A 23,191-nucleotide genomic window follows, 5' to 3' on the forward strand; every position below is an offset into this window, starting at 1 on the left:
CTACTTTTGTATACTTATTTACCTCACTTGTTTTTTCATTTATAGTTTATAATTATATGTTCCCTACTTTTTAATACTTATTTACCTTTTCTATATTGTATACTAATTATGTTAACTTTGAATATTAAGTTTTTTTATGTGCGTTCTTTTTAATATTTTGTGGTATTTTATATATACATGTATATAATTTATTTTACCTTGTTTATATTTTAAAATATTATTTTTTTATATGTTGTATGTGTATTTAACATCTGATTTGTACCCCCAATTTAAAATGTTTGGATCCGCCACTGACTGCACCACCAATGGCTTTTGTAATTATAATATCAATACTATACTACATACACAATAACTTGGGGGTACAGTTGTACCCCCTTGTTCTATGCTGGCTCCGCAAGTGGCTGTGAAATTATTCTTCGGTAAGTTTGCTTGTTACATAGTTGATGATGCCGCATTTTCGCTTCTCTATTCTACGGAGGATATGGAATTTTTTGTAGAGAAATCAACCAAATATCACCCAAAATTGATTCTACCACTGGATCCCCTCTCTACTGATCATGGGTAAAGTAATCTTTCGTTTTTACTTGCTGATTATCAACAACATATTTTACTAGAAATGAATTAGTTCTTCCGCTATAGAGTTTGATTTAGGGTATTCGTGATGCAAAATTTATGATTTCAGTTTGTGGCTATTCCGTGTTAGAGAAGAATTTGAAGCGTCGCTGTTGTGAATTATTAGAAGTAGAGTTGTTTGTATATGATAATGGTGTGTTATTCTGTTGTATTTTCTGTAAATTACATCTTGATCTTTGTTTCATTGTTTGAAGCCATAAGTGGTAATGGTATATATATGATAGTGAATTAGAGCGGTTTTTAATGGTATCATTGGAAAGCCCTTTCAAATTTTAGAATAAGCATACTGAGGATCTCACTTTTGAACTAGGTTCTCCAAGCATACTCAATCTGACATTAGGTTTTGTAGATAAAAGGAAGCTAGAAGATGCTTTGAATATCATATAGAAGAAAGTAGGTGCAGTGCCTTCATCTTTACATCTTGATTGTGCATATACTATTATTGGGATATCTATTGTGCAGGCAATTATATATCAGCACAGGGCATTGGATATCAACGAAAGAGAGTTGAAGATCTATGGGGAGCCAATGAGTGCAACCGAACAGACCATATACAGGTCCATTTCGCCCTTTCTAAATTTCAATCGTACAAAACACCATATTAACATGTAACACCTTGTCTGGAATAACATTAATGAAACATGCATGTGATGTTTCAACAATATTAATGGAAACTCATTGCCCTTACCACTAAAAACATACTCACTATATCAATTAATAATTTTATGAATTTATCCTTATTATACCAGTTATTAGAGAGATTAGTAGTACTTATAAATGATTTGAAAGAAAAAAAGAGATTGAATAACCCTCTGATTGTGGATAGAAAGTAGCCGAAGAGAAGAGAGTAAAGAGGAGAGGGTAGATAGTTAGCATACCATTATCAAGGCATGAAAAACATCAGTTGTTTTTTTCAGACAAGACAATGTGATTGTTTTCTTGGAATACTGGATTGAAAATAAAAGATTCAAGTTTAAACGATCTTTTTCACACAACACAATGTGATTGTTTTATTAGATTGAAAATGAAAGATTCAAGTTTAAACGATCGTTTTCACACAAGACAATGTGATTGTTTTATTAGATTGAAAATGAAAGATTCAAGTTTAAACGATCGTTTTCACACAAGACAATGTGATTGTTTTTATTGGATTGAAAATGAAAGGTGCAGGAATAAGCTATCCAGGTCCAGCACACTTGCAACTCTATCTCTATTAGTGGGGCTGTCTCTATGCACAAAGAGAGAGTTCACTTGGTCAGTTTACAAATCTTGCTTATGAATTTGATATGGTGAATCTAGTTTGTTTGTGACTTCTTTGTCCTAATTTTGGGTATATTAGAGTTTTCTCATAATTTTCTGAAATAGACTACAAGATTAATCACCAATATTTTTGAGACGGCAGAAAAGATCAGGTTTATTCCATAAAATTTTCTTTCTTGGTCCTATGATTATATTTTCTATTTAATTTCCCCTATTCCTGTCCATTTTATGTTTTTACTATGAGGCTGGATTTCTATGGCATGACATTATATTTTATAAGTGCCTTGTCATTTGTAACTTGTGCTACATGGAGTTGCTGGATTTGGTTCCATTACCCGTAATTCTGCCCAACTGTAGTGTCCCTAAGAGCATTCCCATCCGTGCTCTTGTCAACGAGCACGGATGTGGGCCCGGACCCACTTTTACTCCCTGCTCTTAGGTAAGAGCACAACACCCACATCCGTGCTCTTCCGCAAAGACAAGCTCAAGGGTCCCACCATTCTATTATTCAATTTAAATAAAAACATTTCCACAAAATTAAAATGCATTAAAAATATCCGGAATACTTTTACAAATTACAAAAAAATTAAAAATTACATAATTAAAATCCTAAAAATTAAAAAGTACATAATTAAAGTCCTAAAAATTAAAAATTACATAATTAAATTCATAAAATTAAAAAAACCCACTACTCGTGACCGAATTTCGCCCAAATGTGTTTGATTAGGTCTTCTTGTAGGTCAATGTGGGCTCGGGTATCGCGCATTGTGTTCCTTGTTTTGCTCCCCTTGCCCGCCGTCGTATGCACACCTCGGCGTGGGGGAGACCTCGCGGTTGAGCTTCCGGCTTCATCCTCGCCGTAAAAGCTAGCCGTCATCGGTCATTCGTCAACTATAATCATGTTGTGCAAGATAATACACGTGTACATGATGTCAGAGATATTTTTCACCTACCACAGCCGAGACGGGGCCTTCACAATGTTGAATCGGGCTTGAAGGACCTCAAAAGCTCTTTCGACGTCTTTCCAAGCGGACTCTTGACGCTGCTCAAAAAGAACTCGTCTCGGGTCTTGCGGGTTGCTGAGCGTTTTCACGAAAGTCGACCACCTTGGGTAGATACCATCAGCGAGATAGTAACCCATGTGGTATGCATTTCCGTTGACGGCGAAGTCGATCGCCAGTGCTACACCATTCAAAACATCATTGAACAATGGTGAAGAATAGAGCACATTCAAGTCGTTGTTGGATCCGGTAATACCAAAATATGCATGTCAAATCCATAGGCGGTAGTCGGCAACCGCTTCAAGGATAAGTGTTGGGCCGCCGCCTCTGTGGCCGTTTAAGTGTTGCCCCCTCCAAGCAGTCGGGAAATTCTTCCACCTCCAATGCATGCAGTCAATGTTGCCAAGCATACCGGGAAAACTATGGATTGTTTCGTGAAGACGAAGCAACCGTTGGCAATCATCGGTGGTGGGTGCCCGAAGGAATTCCTCACCGAAAGCTGAACGAACGCCGTCGCAAAAATTTTTAAGACAAAGGATTCCAGTTGACTCACCGACATGCAAATACTCGTCGAAGAGGTCAGTCGTTTGCCCAGTAGCAAGTTGTCGGATGGCATACATACACTTCTGGCACAAGTTGTCGGAGAGACTTTTCCCGACCGGTTGCGTCTGTACTTGTTTGAAAGTATTCAACACGGCGGACAATGTGTTGACAATACGCATAAACAAGCGTTTTGACATGCGAAAACGGCGCCGAAAGTAATCTTCCGGAAACCGCAGCTGGTCGGAAAAATAGTCGGCAACGAGTCTTTCGTTGGCTCCCTCCCAGTTACGGTGGATGTAGCGGCGAGTTGATCTAGTTGGTCGAGGAGGAGGGGCGGGGGTATTCGCGGTGACATAGGCTTCATAGGCGGCACGATATTGTTCATAGTATTCTTGTTCTTCGCGCTCCGCTTCAGCAATGAGATGGGTGAAATCCATTTGAGAGGGTTTGAGTGAGAGAGGAAGATGTAGATAAGTTGTATGAAAAAATATGAATGACAGATGAATGAGAGATGATTTGATGTGAATAATGAATGATGAATGTGTGTATTTATAGATGATTTTGAGAATAAAAAAAATCAAAAAAATACCAGAAAAACGGTAAAATAATGCCATTTTTTTGGGAATCTGAAAATATAATTTTTTTAATTTTTGGTATTATTTTCGATTTAAAAAAATGAATTTCCAACGGAAATGCCGTTTACCAATCAGGAGCCGCCACGTCTGCTGCTCGCTGGCACGGACGTGCTCTTAGCTAAGATCAGCGCCGCGCCAGCGGCAAGAGCGCAGCGGTGAGCAGGCGGTGCCGCGCCGCTGGCACGGACGGACGACCCGCTGCTCACCGCTGCGGATGCTCTAAACTTTACAATAAAATGATTGCATGAATGTAGCATCTCAAGTTTGTAAGTGTTAAAATTGACTTGAAGACTAGTTAAATTAAAATTGCATAATGATGAAGACATGTTTTTTTAAAGTTTGCATTCAAGAAATCAACTATCACAATTGCCATATAGATGTCAAAATTCAAGTTTAATTCAAGTTTACATCCAATGAATGATGATCTTTTGACTCTGGATTGACCGACTTGAGTTGTTATATAAGAATCATAACATACACGCACAAACACTCTCTCTCTCTCACCCTCCTTACAATTGGTTTGATCATTGATCTCTCAAATATACTCACAATCAAGAGGGCCATCTCTTCGATTTCATTCAAGATGGTCATGAGGCCGAATGCCTAGGAAGATCGCTGCGCACTGCCTGAGACGACGTTGGCTGTCCCCGTTAGCCGAGGTGTACGCCAAAGTACGACGTGTCCGTTGCAAGTAGCGCCGCCAGCCTAACTGAATGTGGACCGCAGCCCAAGTCCTCCAATTCGACGAATAATATCTAGCCGTACGTGTCAGCCTCTCATTCGCAAACTTATATCGAAAGTGATCGGTAATATACTTAAGGTTGTTCGCATCAAGGCCAAACGCCTCCGTTGACTCGACACAAGTAAAAGTCGCAGACGACGGCGGCAGCCTATCCAAAAACGGGCGGCGAAGGCACCATGACATAAGCTCGTCCCCGAAGAAACCCCCCGCTTCAATTAAGCTGGTCGCCACAATTCCCCTACTCAGGCTTTGGCTACTCTTCACTCGACCGCGAACCAGGAACACCATTCGCAGCACGGGATCTCCCTCTCGTATAATCTAGTTTTAATATTCAGGTCAGAATGTATGTTGATAGCACAATAAGAATTTATTGAGCGAGCGAGAGAGAAATGACACCTTCTCGCCTTTGGAGATGAGAATGGGCTTCACCCGGTCGCATATGTTGTCGAGGATCAAATCATCCAGGCTGTGGAACAGCGGCACCTGTTTTATGAGATTGAGGCAGAGGAAGCGCTTGATGTCGCGGCGGAGCCCCTCTGGCAGGTCCTTGACGATCTCCATCTCGTCGTCTCCCCAGACGGCTGACCAGCAGTGTCGCTCGTAGCGGCGGACCCTCTTCCTCAGCTGCGACGGAAGCTGGCGCCGCTTCATCCACCACTCCATGTCGCGGCACCTTATCTGCATCTTCCTCTTCTTCGCCATCACAGCGTGCAGAAACACCTATTCCCAAATTCTCTCAATCAAACATCGTTTTCAACTTAAACAGCATCCCATATTTCTCGAACATTCTAGAATCACCTGGATATTACCGATCAGCAGAGTGAAGAGCATCAAACCGCTCAGAACTGCGCTGATGCTGAACATCACCTCCAGCCACTGGCTCGTCGGCTCCAAGTCATTCCCAAAAGTGCTACAACCAATACCAAAAAATGTTAGATAGAAGAACCATTCCAAAAGACTAGTTTATTATTTTCACACCAAATGTTTGTTTGACATTGAGTCTGTAACACTGTACCTCAAAGTCATCAATCCCCAGAAAATAGGATAAAGAATTTTGACGGCGATGGAGGTGCTAGAAACAACTGGAGGGCCCATTTGTAAATTCCATACTGAAAAGGTCCATCAACATCCAAACACAAAGAAGAAGATGCAGTGGCGTTAGCATAAGGTCGACAGTGAGAAGCAGAGCAGGAGAGTGGTCGACTGGCATGGCAATGCTGGTTGAGGCACATGGCCACGCGTTGGATAGAGAGGACGTACCAGCAGCCGCCGGCTACCTGTAAATACATTTTAATACAGTATTAATTTTGTAATAATATTGGAATGAAGGCATGGAAGGAATAGGAAGGTTAGTACGTGAGAAGCGATGAAGTAGGCGATGAGATTAAGGGCGAAACCCCACCAAATGGTGCCGAAAATGTAGCCAGTGACCTTGGCCATTCTTCGCATTAAAGTGATGCTATGATAGACTTTAGGTAGAAACTGGAAGAGGAAGATGAGCAGCATAATCCTGATTATCTCACGTATTTCATTCTCTTTTATCAATCTCGGCACTACCAACCAGAACACTGCCTGTAAATGTATTATTGCACAACAACATCATTTTTTATTAGTTTTCTTTCTTTTGTGATTTGTCTAATAATATGAGTCATTGTCAGCTAACGATAGTACAAATATTATTAATATTATTTATATATTTTTTTGTTTTATCAATTTTTTATTATATGTAATAATTATAAAATAAAAATATTAATCTCTTTCCTCTATTCTTTTACAAACTTTATTATCTCTTAATTTAATTTATAAAATAACACTATAAAATCTTGTGCTAAAAAAGAAGTATTTTGTTTAAAATCAAACAAGGGAGTACAGAATAATGTAAAATTCAAGATATTCAATTGGAGAATTTTTATATAAAAAATGTAAATGATACAAGAATTAGGCATTATAAAGTAAAATAGAAAATCTGAAGGACATAATAAGAATTTAAATATAGCTCAAAGAATCAAGTTAATCATTACAGAATTTAGTACCTATACTGTGCTAACTGACAGATAAACCTAAGTAAAAGGGTATGTTTCTTTTCCATTTATATGAAGCTGAAATAAAAGAGGGCATAACCAAAATACTTTAATAATGCAATGCTAACAGAAAAAGTCCAATAAGATTTTTACACGTGTCAACGTGTGATGTTGATAGATTACTCTGCACTAATTGGCAGTGAATTAAGTTACTGCATACTTTACTGACTAATTATACTTTCTTTATGATGAGGTAGACGATGATATTAAATTTCGGGAAATGCAATTTAGCATATTAAATAAAGAGAGAAATAATAAGTACATATATTAATGGAGAGAATGAAAAGAGAAAATGAAGTAATAATGCATAGAGTAAAAAAAAGAAGTTGAGTGTATTAATTAGTGTATTTTTTACAAAAGAAGAATGGTTATGTTGTTATATGTTATTTTCTTTTTAAGTTTTAGCGTAAAAGTTCTCGCATTATTTTGTAAAAGAAGTTCTCTCTCAAATCACTACTCCAGTATTCGTTTCATCCCATAGAAATAAGTTATATATTTTTTTTATCTTGAAATATTCCATATTCATTTATAACAATTTTTTTCTCCTAAATGATGTATTTTTATAGGATGGAGGGTATATAAAAATATACTCTCTCTTCATTAACACAAAAAGAACATAGTACTCCCTCCATCCACCAATAATTGTCCCATTTTATCATTTTTGTCTATCCATCAGTAAATATTTCATTTGCTTTTTTTACTACCTTTGCTAATACACTCCAAATTCCACAATCCTTATTTTATTTAAACTTCACTATAAAACTACCCCATCTTTTACTATCTTTTTTCTTATAACTCTTACTATTATATTTCTTAAAACTTGTAACCTATCAAACTTAACCTTGAATTGGTGGACAAGAGTATGAGATTTATATTGGGACGAAGGTGTACAGTTGTAACAAACTCATTACCTATTTTTGTACAAGAATACAATTCCAATGCAAAAGCTGGTAATGGAGTGTGGACCTGAACCTCTGTTGTCTAACGTTTCATTTTGAACGTTGTCTAACGTTTCATTTTGAATGTAGGGCGTAATTCAAATTTACTAGCATTTTCATTATCATAAAAATTTAAAATTTTACATACTACACAACTGTATATAATTATTAGTAGTAATATACTCACTCTATCCCAAAAAATTGACCAACTTACCAATTTTAATGTGCAATTTGATAAACAAAAGAGATGAGAAAAAGTAAGAAAGAGGGAAAAAAGTTGTGGGATCCACATTATAAATAATGCGTAGAATTATTATTTGTTGAAAAATTTATATATTTAGACTTTGTCTAATTTTGGGACGACGATGGTAAAACTAGTCTATTTTTTTTAAGAAAGGAGAAATGAGGGAGTATAAAAAATTATACAGTTAGTTAAGCTAGGCTTAATGTACGCCGGAAACTAACCTGTGGAACTGGGAGGATCACAAATACGTCAAACCAGAAGCCCCTGAGCGACCGGAGATAGTGACGGGCGATGGCACGTGCGTCCCACACGAGCTTCCCACACCCAATAACCAGCGATTCCCTGGACACGTAAGCGAGGCGGAATTGCATCCACAGGTGGCAGAGGTGCACAGCGTCGACGCACGTCCGTAGCACCGTGACCGCCGCCGCGAGGCCGCCGTCCAGATACAAGCAGGGCGAGCCGCCGCGTCCAATCGAAAGAGAGTAGAAGAAGAGTGGGTCGACCGCGAGCGCCAAGCCACGCGCCAGCAGGAAGGCGCGGTTCCAGCGCTGCACGCGCTTGCTCCGCGGGTCGAGCACCCGGGCCGCAGGTGGGAGATCCGGTTTACGGGCGCCCGTGCGGTCCCTTATGGGAAGCAGGGAGGAACCGGCGGATGCCTCCCACTCGGGCTGGCTGGCGCGGTCGCAGCTGGTCGAGTGGAAAACCGGAACTCCCACCTGTGTGCATGCGTAGCACTCCCCACCGTCTCTGCTGTGCAAATCCATTGATCCAAACCACCTGCATTGAAGAGTAATACTTGTAATTCAATTACCAAGTGTTTATGTAATAATACTATATATGAGTATGAGTATGAGAGATTGTAGAGAGAGAGATGCCTTGGTGAGGAGAGAGGGGGGTTTGGAATGTCGGAAAGGGGCATATTGGAAGTGTGAGGGAAACCATGGGAGGAGGTGTGAGAATATTGGAAAAAAGGATGCTAAAAGGGGGGGTATAAATGGTGATGAAATACACCAAATTTTGATACTGAGAAGAGGAAAGTATAAATTCTAAAAAGGAAGTAATGAGATTGTCCTTTTGTGTTTATGAGTTTACCACGGAAGAGGACGACGAACCTACGACTCCACCTTCTTCCCACGATTCTCACGTACGTACTTGCTAGTAGTAATTGCTAGGCTATGATAAGTGGTAAATAAATTATAGGGAAGTACTCATATTATTCAAATGGAGAAATTGCCGAACTTATAATATAATCGAATCATTTTCTTTTTGGCAATTTATCCTTTTGAAATACCTACCTATTTTTGTGAGTTAGACAGTAAAAATGACTCTATTTTCTAGTACTTCCTCCGTCGAAAATTGTTTAACATGTTAAAAAAAATCAAGGAAATGAAAGATGTCAAACTGATTGAAAAAAGGAAATATTGGATGAAGGGAGTGGTAATTTTAAATGAAATAGTGTTTTTAAAAAATACTCCTACTTAGTATAAATGAATGAAATTGAAATAAGAATACGAATATAATTGATCACCACTACATTCCATCCTCCAATAATCCATTATATCGAACACCAGTCACGACTTTTTTTCAATCTCTAACGTCAATTTATCATGTTATCTATTTTTTATTTTTATATATCTTGATCAAACCATACTAAAAGTGATGTGAATCCGGGTATTAACAATCATAGAATACAACGATGTCGAGGGGTCATGGGTTGATTGGGGTCCGAGAAGAGGGTGGAGACATGTCAAGGTGTCAAGCCCAAATTCAGAGGTCTGATTCAAACTGGAATTTCACTGTGAAGATAAAATCCAAATCCACTCCTCAGACCATCATTGTCTTCATCGTCGAAAGAGCTTCGCGGGGGTATCTTGCATGCCTCAATCGGAACCCGGACGAGTAAGTTATGATCATTTTAAGAAAGCCGCGCAATGCAGAACGAAACGCGAGGCGGGCGATTGTGCAGGGGGAAAACGCCCGACCGGGCGTTTTGACAGTTTTTGGTCGCGAACTCCACAGAGTTCGCCCGATCGGGCATTTTGCATGAGGAAAAACGCCCGACCAGGGTTTTTGCGCGACTTGCGTTTTTGGACTTTTTTGTGTCTTTTATTAACACTTTTTTTCTCTTGTATAAATACCCATGTCTAGGGTTTTTGTGGGCAGACTTTGAACATTATTGAAGAACAAGACGCCATTGTGAGCACTCATCTTCATCATTGAAGATTTATCCAAAATCCCTTGTGGTTGCATTTAATCTATTGCCGGGCTTAGATTATTTGTTAAGGTATGCTTGCTAGTTCTTGTGTTGTTTGTTGGTGGAGCCATTAAGTTTTGTTTGTGAAAGTAGCCATTGGGTTTTCTTTCTTGAGCTTGAATCTAAATCATAAACACTTATCATCTTCTTCTTCTTTTCCATCATTTTATTGTCATATTTCTTGTTTGGGTTATTGGATATTATTGCAAGAACAAATCCGGGCAACATATGTTTCTTGAATCCTTAAGATTCACATTATTTGGTATCAAGAGTCATTGGTTCTTGTTCTTGTAATTGTTAGAAAATTATCAAAAAAAAGAAAAAAAAAGATACTTCAAAATATATCCATGGGCTTTAGCTATAAATCGGTATATATATTGTTGGGTATGTCAAATTGATTATTCCAAAGTTGTAGACCAAAATTGTATCAATTGTTGGGTCTATTGTTGTTGGGTGAAATTGTGTACACAAAGTGTTTGTTGATTTGTCCCATTGGCCTAGCACCTTACTTTCACTTATCTTTTTGGCTTTTAGAACTAGTAATTACTTGCCTAGTTGCATATCTTGTTTGTGAATTGTGTTACCCTTGTGGATTATCATCGTTGAGAGCAAGTAAGGGAGAGTATCCTAGCCACCAAAATTTTCTAAGCCTTCCGAGCGACATTGGGTGTGAGTTTTGGGGAAAGGGGTACATATTTTAGGGAGTGAGCTCCTCACTAAATTCTCCATTCCCGGGTGTGTGTGTTGTTTGTGTTACTAACAAAAAGGGACTTGTCCCTAGTCTTGTGCAATTTGTTTTGTAGGTACTTGAAATGGAGAACTATAGGCATAACTCGCCTACAAGGCAAGTCACCTCATCATCCGATGAAACTATCGAAGAGATGTTTTCCTCAATCATGAAAGAGTTGCACGAGGTACGAGGATGAATGAATACTATGAAAAGGGGCTTTACGGCATTCCGAGATGATGTAGTCCTTTTAAGAGACCGAGTTGCACATAATCTTTCCACACCACCTAGTGACCGAATGGGAAGTAGAGGGGGACAAAACAATACGAAGTGGAGTGAAGCCGCATACTCCAATCACCGAAGCAAAACATGATTATAAACATGTAGAGGATTCGCTAGACGATGCATGTCGGCATCTCACTAGAAGGGAACGAGTTCCGAAGTTTCATGGAGAGCCTCACTCTAGGAGGGTGAGAGATGATGATGATGAAGAGCTACTTGAGGATGAAAAGGAGTCCACAGCCACACATGAAGAAGACGCACACCCAACTTTCAATGATGGCGTGTCTAGCATAGTGGAAGCCGAGGACGAATGTGAGCCATTTAATGCCCTTCAAATCTTGAACACTGAACCAAAGCCACATGAGGTTGCTAATAGAAACAAGCACTTGGAGAGAATCTAGAGAAAGAGAAAAAGCTAGAGAGTGAGAGTATGCTTCAAAAGCCAATAGAGTATGAGAAAAGGCGAAAATGTGAGACGCAAAAGCCAAGAGAGAGTGGGGGTGAGTGTGAATCAAAGAAACCAAGAGAGAAAAACTACAAGCATGTGAGGAAAAAAAGTTGCTTGTTAGATTTTAAGATCAACCTTGGGAGGGCTCTAAATCACCCTATTATTTTTGCCCTTGGTGAGGAGAATGCACCTTATTTCACCAACTCTTATGACTTGTCTTTTCTCTTTGATGACTTTATGAGACAAGAATTGGGAGGATTAGAATGTGAACCCGGAGTCGTGGATGTACCGAGTAACTTCTTACCGGTAATAAGCTCATGGAAGTCATATCAGGATGAATCACTCATAGCCCAAGTTTCAAGTATACTTGATTGGGATTTGAGGACAAATCCTTCAAAAGAAGGAGAGGATGATGTGAATCCGGGTGTCCCAAAGAAAAATCAAAGAACCGGATTTGAGGACAAATCCTTTCATAAAGAAGGAGAGGATGATGTGAATCTGGGTATTCACAATCATAGAATACAACGATGTAGTGGGCCATGGGTTGATTGGGGTCCGAGAAGAGGGTGGAGACATGTCAAGGTGCCAAGCCAAATTCAGAGGTCTGATTCAAACTGGAATTTTACTGTAAAGATAAAATCCAAATCCACTCCTCAGACCATCATTGTCTTCATCGTCGAAAGAGCTTCTCGGGGGGTATCTTGCATGCCTCAATCGGAACCCGGATGAGGAAGTTATGATCGTTTTAAGAAAGCCGTGCAATACAGAACGAAACGCGCGGGCGAGCGATTTTGCAAGGGGACAACGCCCGACCGGGCGTTTTGACAGTTTTTGGTCGTGAAGAAAAAACGGTCACCAAGTTCTATGCCAAGAAAATTCTTCACCTAGAAAAACCCAAGGCCAACTAGCAACTTAAGAGCATACAACAACGGTAGGAGTCAATACAGTCGAACACAAAAGCACAAAGCATCTCACCTCCACTTAACTACCGTGACCTTATTTTGTAGAATGTCTGATCCCTCCTACTGTCTAACATCATTCCACCTTTCCAACAATTGTCCAGGTGCAAAAGAGAATTCGAGGCACCATCATCTAATCCACGCGCCAAGATACCAAAAAAGACATTTCTTTTTTACTATTTAGATTGCTTCAAAAATTGAAAAACCATCCGCTATATCCCAAAAATAGATCACACCATAACGTAGAGCATGAAAATCCACATTTTCTCGTCGAACCTTCTAATGGGGCTTCCGAGGCAAAAAAAAAAAGCAAGCTAACGGTTGTTTGAGAAGGCAAAGACAAATTTTTAACCGTTCACAACAAAAGTACTATAGGAGAGACGATCCTGCAAGTGAAGAAAAGGTGCTCGATGATTTCTTCTTCTTTCTTGCATAGAGCACATGATTATTATCAATTGAAACTACGTAGTTAAGAATTTTTTTATTTCATAGTATAAATTTTCCTAGTACGAGTTGCGGACACACATTTAGAGATTGAAGAGACTTACCTCATTTTTTATATTCGTAAATTTCTTGATTCGTTAGAAACTTTTACTATGACTAATACTAATAGTAGTAAGAATTAAGATAAACCAAAATTTATTGGGAAACTAGACCGAAGTAATCAACATAATCAAATTAATCAGGCCATTTTAGCTAAAAATATGTTAGGTTCGGCTCAATTAGTTTTTGCAGTGTTATATTCACTGGATTATAAGACTGGGAAATTAAATTAATAATCGAATAAATATTTATAATTTGTATGTTAACTTAAAATGTGTTGCACAAAAGGTAACGTAAAATGTGAGGAAATTAGTATTTAAGGCTTTTCTTTTTTCCTGGACAAATGATATAAGATTGCTACACTCTCTGTACCATTATTAAAGGAATGTTTATATAAATTTGCTAAGATATGTTTGATAAAATTAACACTACAACATTTACAGAGATTTTGATACAATTGATAAGTTTAAAAAATTGTGACAGAATGATAAAATATACTCCCTCCGTCCCCAAAGAATATGCACTTTGGGATCGGCACGGGTTTTAATGTAAATTTGGTAAAGTAAGAGAGATGTAGAGAGAAAAAGTAAATAAAGTATTGTTAGTGAAGAATGAGTCTCATCTCAGTAGAGAGAAATGCCTTTTCAAAATTAGAAAATGTATATTTTTGTGGGACGGACTATAAAAGAAAGAGTGCATATTCTTGAGGGACGAAAGGAGTAATGGTTAGGATAAAATTAACAGATTAAAAAATTTAGAATTTTTTTGATGAAAGTACTCAAAAATTTCATAACCAGTTGTCATGCATCAACACATTCATTTGTATGCAATGATCATCCTCTTCGTACGGCAACCACTAGTTATGTCAAATTTAGTTTCATTTACGTGTGTAGGGAATTTCTATTCTTTTACCATCAATTCTATGTAATAGACCACATCACACACTTCCCTCAAAACCGAATCCAATCTAAAAAATGAAAAACGTCTTATATAATTTTTTGATGTTATTTGTAGTTTTTAAGTATTGCGATGCCAATATAAATAAAACTGAAATTAAATTGTTAGTGTTCATTCTTTGCTATTACTAATATACTTCATTTGTCTACGATTTAAAATCTATTTTATCACTTTGGGATGTTCACAAATTAAAGACCATTTCCCTTTTTTATTATTTTTAATAAGCGAACCCCACATTTCACTATTTTTTATACACAATTCACTTTAAAATCAATATTAAAAATAAAAACACTAACTATTTTCACTACAAATAGAGGAATTAGTGACGGCCACTGAAATTTCAAGAATTAATGACGAAAAATGAATGAAAAACGTCAGTCACTAATTCGTGACAGAATATTCTGTCATTAAGAGCATCCACAATAACGCCTAGCGCACCGCCTAGCCGAGCGCCGCCCAGCCATATCCGGAATTAAAAACCGCCTAGCGCTCGGCGGTTCCGTGGCGCTAGGCGGTGCGCTGGGCGATCCGCTCGGCGCTATTGCAGCGCTCCGGATCGCCGAGCGCATCGCCCAGCGGATTTTTTAATTTTTTTTTATTTAATGTTTTTTTTTTGTGAAACTCATTCTTGGTTGTTTCTCATTTATAGAGACATCCGTGAATGTTTTATGTTCCAATTTCGATGTGGGACAAACTCATTCTTGGTTGTTTCTCTTTTATAGAGACATCCTTGAATGTTTTATGTTCCACTTTCGATGTGGGACAAAACTCATTCTTGGTTGTTTCTCTTTTATAGAGACATCCTTGAATGTTTTATGTTCCAATTTCGATGTGGGACAAACTCATTCTTGGTTGTTTCTCTTTTATAGAGACATCCTTGAATGTTTTATGTTCCACTTTCGATGTGGGACAAACTCATTCTTGGTTGTTTCTCTTTTATAGAGACATCCTTGAATGTTTTATGTTCCACTTTCGATGTGGGACAAACTCATTCTTGGTTGTTTCTCTTTTATAGAGAAATCCTTGAATGTTTTATGTTCCACTTTCGATGTGGGACAAACTCATTCTTGGTTGTTTCTCTTTTATAGAGACATCCGTGAATGTTTTATGTTCCACTTTCGATGTGGGACAAACTCATTCTTGGTTGTTTCTCTTTTATAGAGACATCCTTGAATGTTTTATGTTCCACTTTCGATGTGGGACAAACTCATTCTTGGTTGTTTCTCTTTTATAGAGACATCCATGAATGTTTTATGTTCCACTTTCGATGTGGGACAAACTCATTCTTGGTTGTTTCTCTTTTATAGAGACATCCGTGAATGTTTATGTTCCACTTTCGATGTGGGACAAACTCATTCTTGGTTGTTTCTCTTTTATAGAGACATCCTTGAATGTTTTATGTTCCACTTTCGATGTGGGACAAACTCATCCTTGGTTGTTTCTCTTTTATAGAGACATCCTTGAATGTTTTATGTTACACTTTCAATGTGGGACAAACTCATCCTTGGTTGTTTCTCTTTTATAGAGACATCATTGAATGTTTTATGTTCCACTTTCGATGTGGGACAAACTCATTAATTATGTAATTTTTTTTAATTAATATACTTTTTAAATTTTATTAATATTAGTGAATTTTCTCGTTTTTGTGGCGTAAATTTAATTCTGTATATTGTGTGATTGTTAATTATTTAATTTTGTATATATTTGTTAATAGTGATGTGGATAGTATTATTAATGTTTCCCGTATATGTCTCGTAAATTAAATTCCGTATATTGTGTGATTGTTAATTATGTCATTTTATATAATTGTTATTAGTGATGTGGCTATTGATGTGGCTGGGCTATTTATGATGTGGCTAGGCTATGGCTGGGCTATTCATGATGTGGCAGGAGGATTTTTAGTGCTGATGATGTGGCAGTGGCTAGGCTATGGCTGGGCTATTGCTGGGCTATTCCTATTATGGATGGCCTAATCTGAACTTACCAAGGCAGCAGCATTTCATCCGTCATTGTAATTTTAGTGATGGACGAATCTGTCACAAATATTTTTTAGAGACGAGAATTTTAATGACAAAAATATGTCCGTCACTAAAATTACAATGACGGAAATGAAATGCAGCTGCCTTGGTAAGTTCAGATTAGTGACAGAATATTCTATCACGAATTAGTGACTGACGTTTTTCATTCATTTTCCGTCATTAATTCTTGAAATTTCAGTGACCGTCACTAATTTCCGTCACTAATTCCTCTTTTTTTGTAGTGTTTCACACAATTTTACCATGAAGTTAAACAAATTGTTAAACCCTATACCGATTGAAAATGACTCTTTAAACCATGAGCGGGAGCACAAGGAATACATATATGTGGTACTCCATGTTAGACACCCGCCATTGCATTTATGCGCTTTCCCTCTCTAAATATATTGAAATCATCATCCCTCAGTCTCATAGTATCCCGTCCATAAAAATAGTCCATTTCCATTTATGGAAAGTTCTCCATAACTCAATACTCATATATATATATACACTATATATTAATTTATTAGTACAACTTATACCACTAGGTGTTAGGTTTGGTATAGTGAAAAACATGTTGCGAGCAAGTTCGCGCGAATATAATTTTGCTTGTATACGGAAAACTCTACAATCCACTTTTAACCCGATTTAGTATTATTCGAGCAGTATCGCACGAATAGGATCAGTATATTATTACATTGTGTTTGCTTGTGCATTTATAAGATGTTATATAAACATTTAAATGTATAAGAAGCAAACAAAGTCTAAGTCCTTTGCTTAGTAGACTGGTTGTGGGCATCGTCCACTTTAAGGTAACACAGTCGGTTCTATGCAATGCTTTGCAAAAGAAAAAAGAAGAATTTTACAACCCAGATAGGCTTAGACTACCTATCGTGGAAGGTTGCAATGTCAGTCCGATTACTTCTAAGCCTTTGTGAAATAGAGATGACGTTGGTGTGGTATAACACTGAATGGATCTAACAACAAGACGTGTCTTTATGCTATCTACTGAAAGACTAGGTTCTGATAAAATACTATTTCTTAATCTACACACGTTAGCATTGAGCATACGGTATTGATTATGCACTACTTTGACTTATCAAAAGGTGCGGATTTTTCGCAACCCAATAATCCTAATATATTGGCTAGTGATGATTAATATCTAGCGGTGCTAGGATTGCTATTATGTTGAATCGTGCGCATAATGTCCTCAAAAGTAGCTTGAACAAGGTTTTTATTATTCGAAAGCTGGTCAGTTGAAATTTAATTATTCCATGAATAATAAATAAGTGTTTCTTGCTAAGTCCACTCTTGTAATTAATAAGATGTTAATTAATTAAGTCCATAGCAGACTTTAATTAATTAATGGACATTTATATCTTAAGCGCTGGAAATAAATAATAAACAAAACGGAAACCCGGATTACTTGTAATTTCGGATTATGGGGAGGTTAATATTACTTCTGTAGTGTCTGCTTGTAATATTCCAATATAAGCTTGTATTAAATTGTGGGTTCAATTTAATTAGTAAAAAGTTAATTGGGGTGAGCCCATATCCAAAACCTTCCATAGATCCTTGACTGGACCCAATATGAACTTAATATAAATAGGAGAATAAAGGATACAGAAAATACGATTAATGAAGAGGAAAAATTCGTCCACTCTTATACAGAGTAGATGACGAAAATTTCTCAGTTCTCCACCGTGAGGAATTTCTGTCTTCTTTATTCGAGTCCTAGTGTTCTGATAAGATCAGCCTACACTGATTTCGGAATACAGTTCGGGAACCAGTTAGAAGATCCGTGGTCTAGTATTGAAGATCATCGTAGAGAAGGAGCAAGCAATCGATGATTCTTTGGAGAATCAAATCGGTAACTCTAAACCGTAGTATTCATGTATAGGATTTATATTCTTTGAGCATGAATTATTTGCGTTCTAGCATGCAATTCTGTGTTAGTATGTGAATAGATTAATCGCATAATCCGTCAAATAGATCCTACGTCTGATTTATTTGTTTTGTACAAGTCTTCTGCTGTGCAAGGGGATTCAAACCCCAGCACTGGGATCCACCATCATTACAAAAAAAGCGCTGTATAGTGACGGAAATTAGTGACGGCAGCTGCTAGCTCAACAATTAGTGACGGAAAATGACTGAAAAACGTCTATCGCTAAATAGTGACAGAATATTCTGTCACTAAAGCGAAGCAGCCATCTATATTTTTCGTCATTTGGTGGGATTAATAGATATAGTGACGAACAAATCTGTCACTAATATTTTTTATTGACAAGTTTTTTAATGACAGATCCGCCAAACTTACTATGTCACTAAAAACTTGTCAATAAAAAATATTAGTGACGGATTTGTCCGTTACTAAAGCTATTAATCCAACGAAATGACGGAAAATATAGATGGCTGCTTCGCTTTAGTGACGGAATAATCTGTTACTATTTCATGACTGACGCTTTTCCGTCACTAGTTGTTGAACTAGCAGCCGCCGTCATTACTTTCCGTCACTATCTAGCGGTTTTTTTATAGTACATTAAACAATAATAATATTGTGACTCCCGATTAACTACCTTTATTCTCATCTTTTTTACTTGACTAATTATATATTATTCCCATTTCATCTTAAATGTCTCTATTTTCATAAAGAAAAATGTGAAATAAAAAAGTAAATAGAGAAGTAAGATACACAGTCCCACTTATATTGCTATGGCTCTTGTCATAGATTCAGAGGTGAAGCGTCCTGTCAAGCAATGATTCGTACCATTTTAAATCTTGATGGTCACACGTGGTCTGTTTAATTTAATCCCATAATATTTTATGAATTCTCGAAAATAATTGACTACAATAATTCATCTAACTGTATTTCAATTCCAAGCTGGCTAAAATAAAAAAGTATTACTCCTTCCCTCCCTCCCTCCCTTATATTTCAAGTGATTAACTTTCTTTTTTGGACAGTCTCACCTTAAATGATTGATTTTATTTTTTAGCTAAAAATAAAAATTTAATTATGTCTTACATTATTTTCTATCTTACTTTATTCTCTTTTTTTATTTTATTATCTCTTTATCTCTCATACTTTTTACTCTCTCATACTTTACTCTCTTCATTTTAACTTAATATATATCATTTTCTTAATTCCTATGTCGAAAAGAAATTCATCACATGAGATGAGAGAGGAAGTATAGGATTGGAAAAGATTTTCACCCCAATTATTGAGATTTATCTGACTATTAATTCATTGGTCCACAACTCCACTACTACAAAAGCATGATGTTTTTACTAAAATTATGGACCCCGCATTTTTCTTCAACTTATTAGTATATTGCAGAAAAATAAATATGACCCTATTATCATATAGGTACAAACTTTATTTGTACGGAGGGAGTATATGATTGGAAAAGATTTTCACCCCAATTATTTGAGATTTATCTGACTATTAATTCATTGGTCCACAACTCCACTACTACAAAAGCATGATGTTTTTACAAAAATTATGCACCCTGCATTTTTCTTCAACTTATTAGTATATTGCAGAAAATAAATATGACCCTATTATCATATAGGTACAAACTTTATTTGAAGATATGTGCTTCAATATGTCACAAAATGTGGGGTTAAAAACGAATTGTGTGTATCACATGCTTTCTGACATTGTACATTACACATGTGAGGGCATATCATGGCATATACAATCAGATAATTGAGTGCAAAAAATCTTTTAAAACTATTTGATTTTATTCTGTTTTATGGAAAACATGGATTTGAGAATGTCACAGCGGGTCCAAAAATAAGCTTGCTTGATAAAGATGTTGTATATATCAGCTAGACTGATAAAAAATCGACATGTCTAGAATATTTATTGATATAGTATTCGCAACATAAAAGTTAGTAGTATAAGATTTCAGATCTGAGATTCAACCTATGTGTTACTATTAATTTAAGACACTCAATATTAAGCCGCTATTTTAGAAAACCACGAGGCGCATTTATTCCTATTTTCGTGACAAACCAGCACTCAAATATGTACTCCCTCTGTTCCTAATATATTCTCACTTTGACGGTATGAGTTAGAAAAAATTAGTAGAATAAGAGTCTTATTTTTATATACTTCCCATATTTCCAATATATATCTTATTTTACTTATTCTTCACTTTAATTATATTATTTTTCTACAACATGTACAAAAAGAAATGTTTCATTTATAGAAGAGAATATTAATTTATATTAATTTTATAATGAAATGTGAGTGGAAATGAGTTAGTAGAATGTGAGGTTCACTACCAAATATGGTAAAAATGAAGTGCGACAATTAATATGAGACTGATCAAAATGGAAACTGGGACACATAATGAGGGACGGAGGGAGTATCACATTTATCTTCGTAGCTTGTCTCACAAAAAATGTCACATTTCCTATTTTGGAAAAAAATCGATCACATTAATACAAATATACTCCCTCTGTCCCAAAAAAAGAGCCAGACTTTGTCATTTTGGTTCGTCCCACAATAAAAATCATACTTCATTATTACCATAAATAGTAAGTAAGTCTCACATTCCACTAACTCACATCACTCACATTTTATTATAAAATAAATATAAAAAAGAGGGTCATGTATTCCACTAACTTTTCTAACCCACTATTCTTTACATTCCTTAAAACTCGTACCCAAAACAAGAGTGACTCCTATTATGGGACGGATTGAGTATTATTTCATCTCTCCACTTAGCACACAAAACAATATTTTCTAAAATTTCGTATAATTACCCAAGGGTGTATTCAAGAACAATATGAAGAGTAATTGAATATTTAATGAAGTAGAACTGGGTAATTATGTTATATTTGTAAAAAAAAAAAAATAACTCATTTCAAATATTCAAGTGGACGTTATAAAAACAATACGAGTCTCTTGTGGTAGGATGAAGGTCACGGGGAGTAATATTTATCTAATACATGTTTGTTTGTAAATTAATATACGACATGTTACTAGTTATAGTTAATTAATATCTATAAAATCGAGGGAATATCATTATACATTTATTATACTTTTAGAATTTATTGAAATATGGTTCTCACTTTAGCAATGCACGCTATCGATACAGCAATGACATTTTCACCTTAATAATGTAAAGTATACCAAAGCAATACGTAAACATTATTTATAGTCTACGTCGTATCAGAGGAAGAGTAATAGATTTTAATAGAGTTACGTTCGATATTGTTGCTGGGACATAATGGCCCATGATTATATGTTTAGTCAAGATTAGAAGTATGGAGATATAGCTAGGGCCCTAAAGCTTGGCATAAACTCCCTCCATCCCATCTCATGTGATTGATTTCTTTTCGGCACGAGAATTAAGAAAATGATATGTATTGAGTTAAAGTGGAGAGAGTAAAATATGAGAGAAGAAAAAGTAAGAGAGATAAATAGAGAATAAAATAAGAAAGAGATAATAAAGTAAGAGAGATAATAAAGTAAGAGATGGTTAAAGTTTTGTTTTTAGCTTAAAAAGGAAATCAATCACTTGAGATGTGACAATCCAAAATGGAAAGTTGATCACTTGAGGTGGGACGGAGGGAGTATTTTCTTTTCGGCAAAATGGCCAAAATTTTAAATTGTTTATTTGTCTTGAAAAAGTCGAGCATAAATGTCCTTAGCACATTTTAGTTTCACCAATAAAGTTATTTCGTTTTCCCCTTAAATTAGTAATCATGGTCCCATAGGCCATAAATAGGGGTGGTTTGGTAGAGTATACCGTACCATGAGAGTCATACCGTATACCGTACCGAAAGTTACGGTATGACAAAACACCATACTGATAGCGTACCGAATTTTTCGGTATACTAGAAGTTCGGAAAGGTAGTTTCTTATACCGTTACCATACCGTGTTTTCGGTATACCGAACTGCGATACAACATACCGTCTTACATGTTATACACGAAAAAAATCTATTACACCCAAAATATTTAAAAAAATAATTCTATTTCTTATTTTCGTATAACAGAGAATTATATTTTTTAATTTTAGTATAAATATAACATAAATATATACTCCCTCCATCCCAGCCTAAGTGGGACGTTTTCCTTTTTGGTACGTCCCAACCTAAGTGAGACGTTTCCTTTTTTGGTAATAGTCAAGTCACTCCTCTCTCCTACTTTATCATCTTACCTCTCCTACTGTATCATCTCTTTTACTTTATTCTCTCTTTCTCTTTCTTACTTTATCCTCTCTCTTACTATTTTCTCTTTTTATCTTTCTTACTTTACTCTCTCTCTTACTTTACTATTAATTAATTCAATAAACACCACTACCTAAATTCTTGTGCCAAAATTGAAACATCTCGCTTAGGCCGGGACGGAGGGAGTACTATATTGTATGTTTATATATATAATAATCAATTGGTATACTGGTATACCACAGTATACCGAAGTGTAGATATATATCGACGATTCGGTATGACGGTATATACTGGTATACCGAAGATTCGGTATACCACGGTATACCGCGGTATAGGAAATCTAATACCATTACCGTACCAAATCTTTCGGTGCGGTATAATACCGTATCGAAAACTACGGTATACCGAAAAATCGGTATTTTCGGTACGGTAAGTCCAGTATTCCGGTATTTCAGTATAATTCCCCACCCTAGCCATAAATATGCTTTTTGTTCTATTTTTCAGGTTTAGAACTATAGTAAGATACTCCCCCCGTCTGTGAAATGTTGTCCAGTTTTGCTATTTTGGTCCGTCTGTGAAAAGTTGTCCACTTTGTTTTTTTTTGTTTTTAGTAAATTCTCCCCACTTTCCACTAACTTTTTACGGCTCACATTCTATTATAAAACTAATATATAAATGAGAGATTCTCATTCCGCTAACTTTTTCAACTCACTTTTCTTCACATTTCTTAAAACTCGTATTGAG

The 23,191-nt window shown here is 36.5% G+C and overlaps 1 protein-coding gene and 1 long non-coding RNA gene across 2 annotated transcripts; one reads left to right on the forward strand and one right to left on the reverse strand.

Annotated features, from left to right (window-relative positions):
* Window positions 1-378: 378 nt before the first annotated feature.
* LOC121753972 lies at window positions 379-2,078 on the forward strand. The gene is made up of 2 exons (XR_006040527.1): window positions 379-561; window positions 1,096-2,078. It is a non-coding gene; the product is annotated as an uncharacterized LOC121753972 (long non-coding RNA).
* Window positions 2,079-4,481: 2,403 nt separating this feature from the next.
* On the reverse strand, window positions 4,482-9,064 carry LOC121755185 (cyclic nucleotide-gated ion channel 2-like). Its single transcript, XM_042150474.1, is given in 8 exon segments — window positions 4,482-5,132; window positions 5,211-5,534; window positions 5,613-5,724; window positions 5,830-5,902; window positions 5,905-6,091; window positions 6,171-6,386; window positions 8,299-8,857; window positions 8,956-9,064. Coding segments are annotated over 8 exon segments (2,001 nt in total). The 5' UTR covers window positions 9,000-9,064; the 3' UTR covers window positions 4,482-4,646.
* Window positions 9,065-23,191: the final 14,127 nt, after the last annotated feature.

Source organism: Salvia splendens, chromosome 11 (assembly GCF_004379255.2).
Source record: "Salvia splendens isolate huo1 chromosome 11, SspV2, whole genome shotgun sequence".
Taxonomy (NCBI): Eukaryota; Viridiplantae; Streptophyta; class Magnoliopsida; order Lamiales; family Lamiaceae; genus Salvia; species Salvia splendens.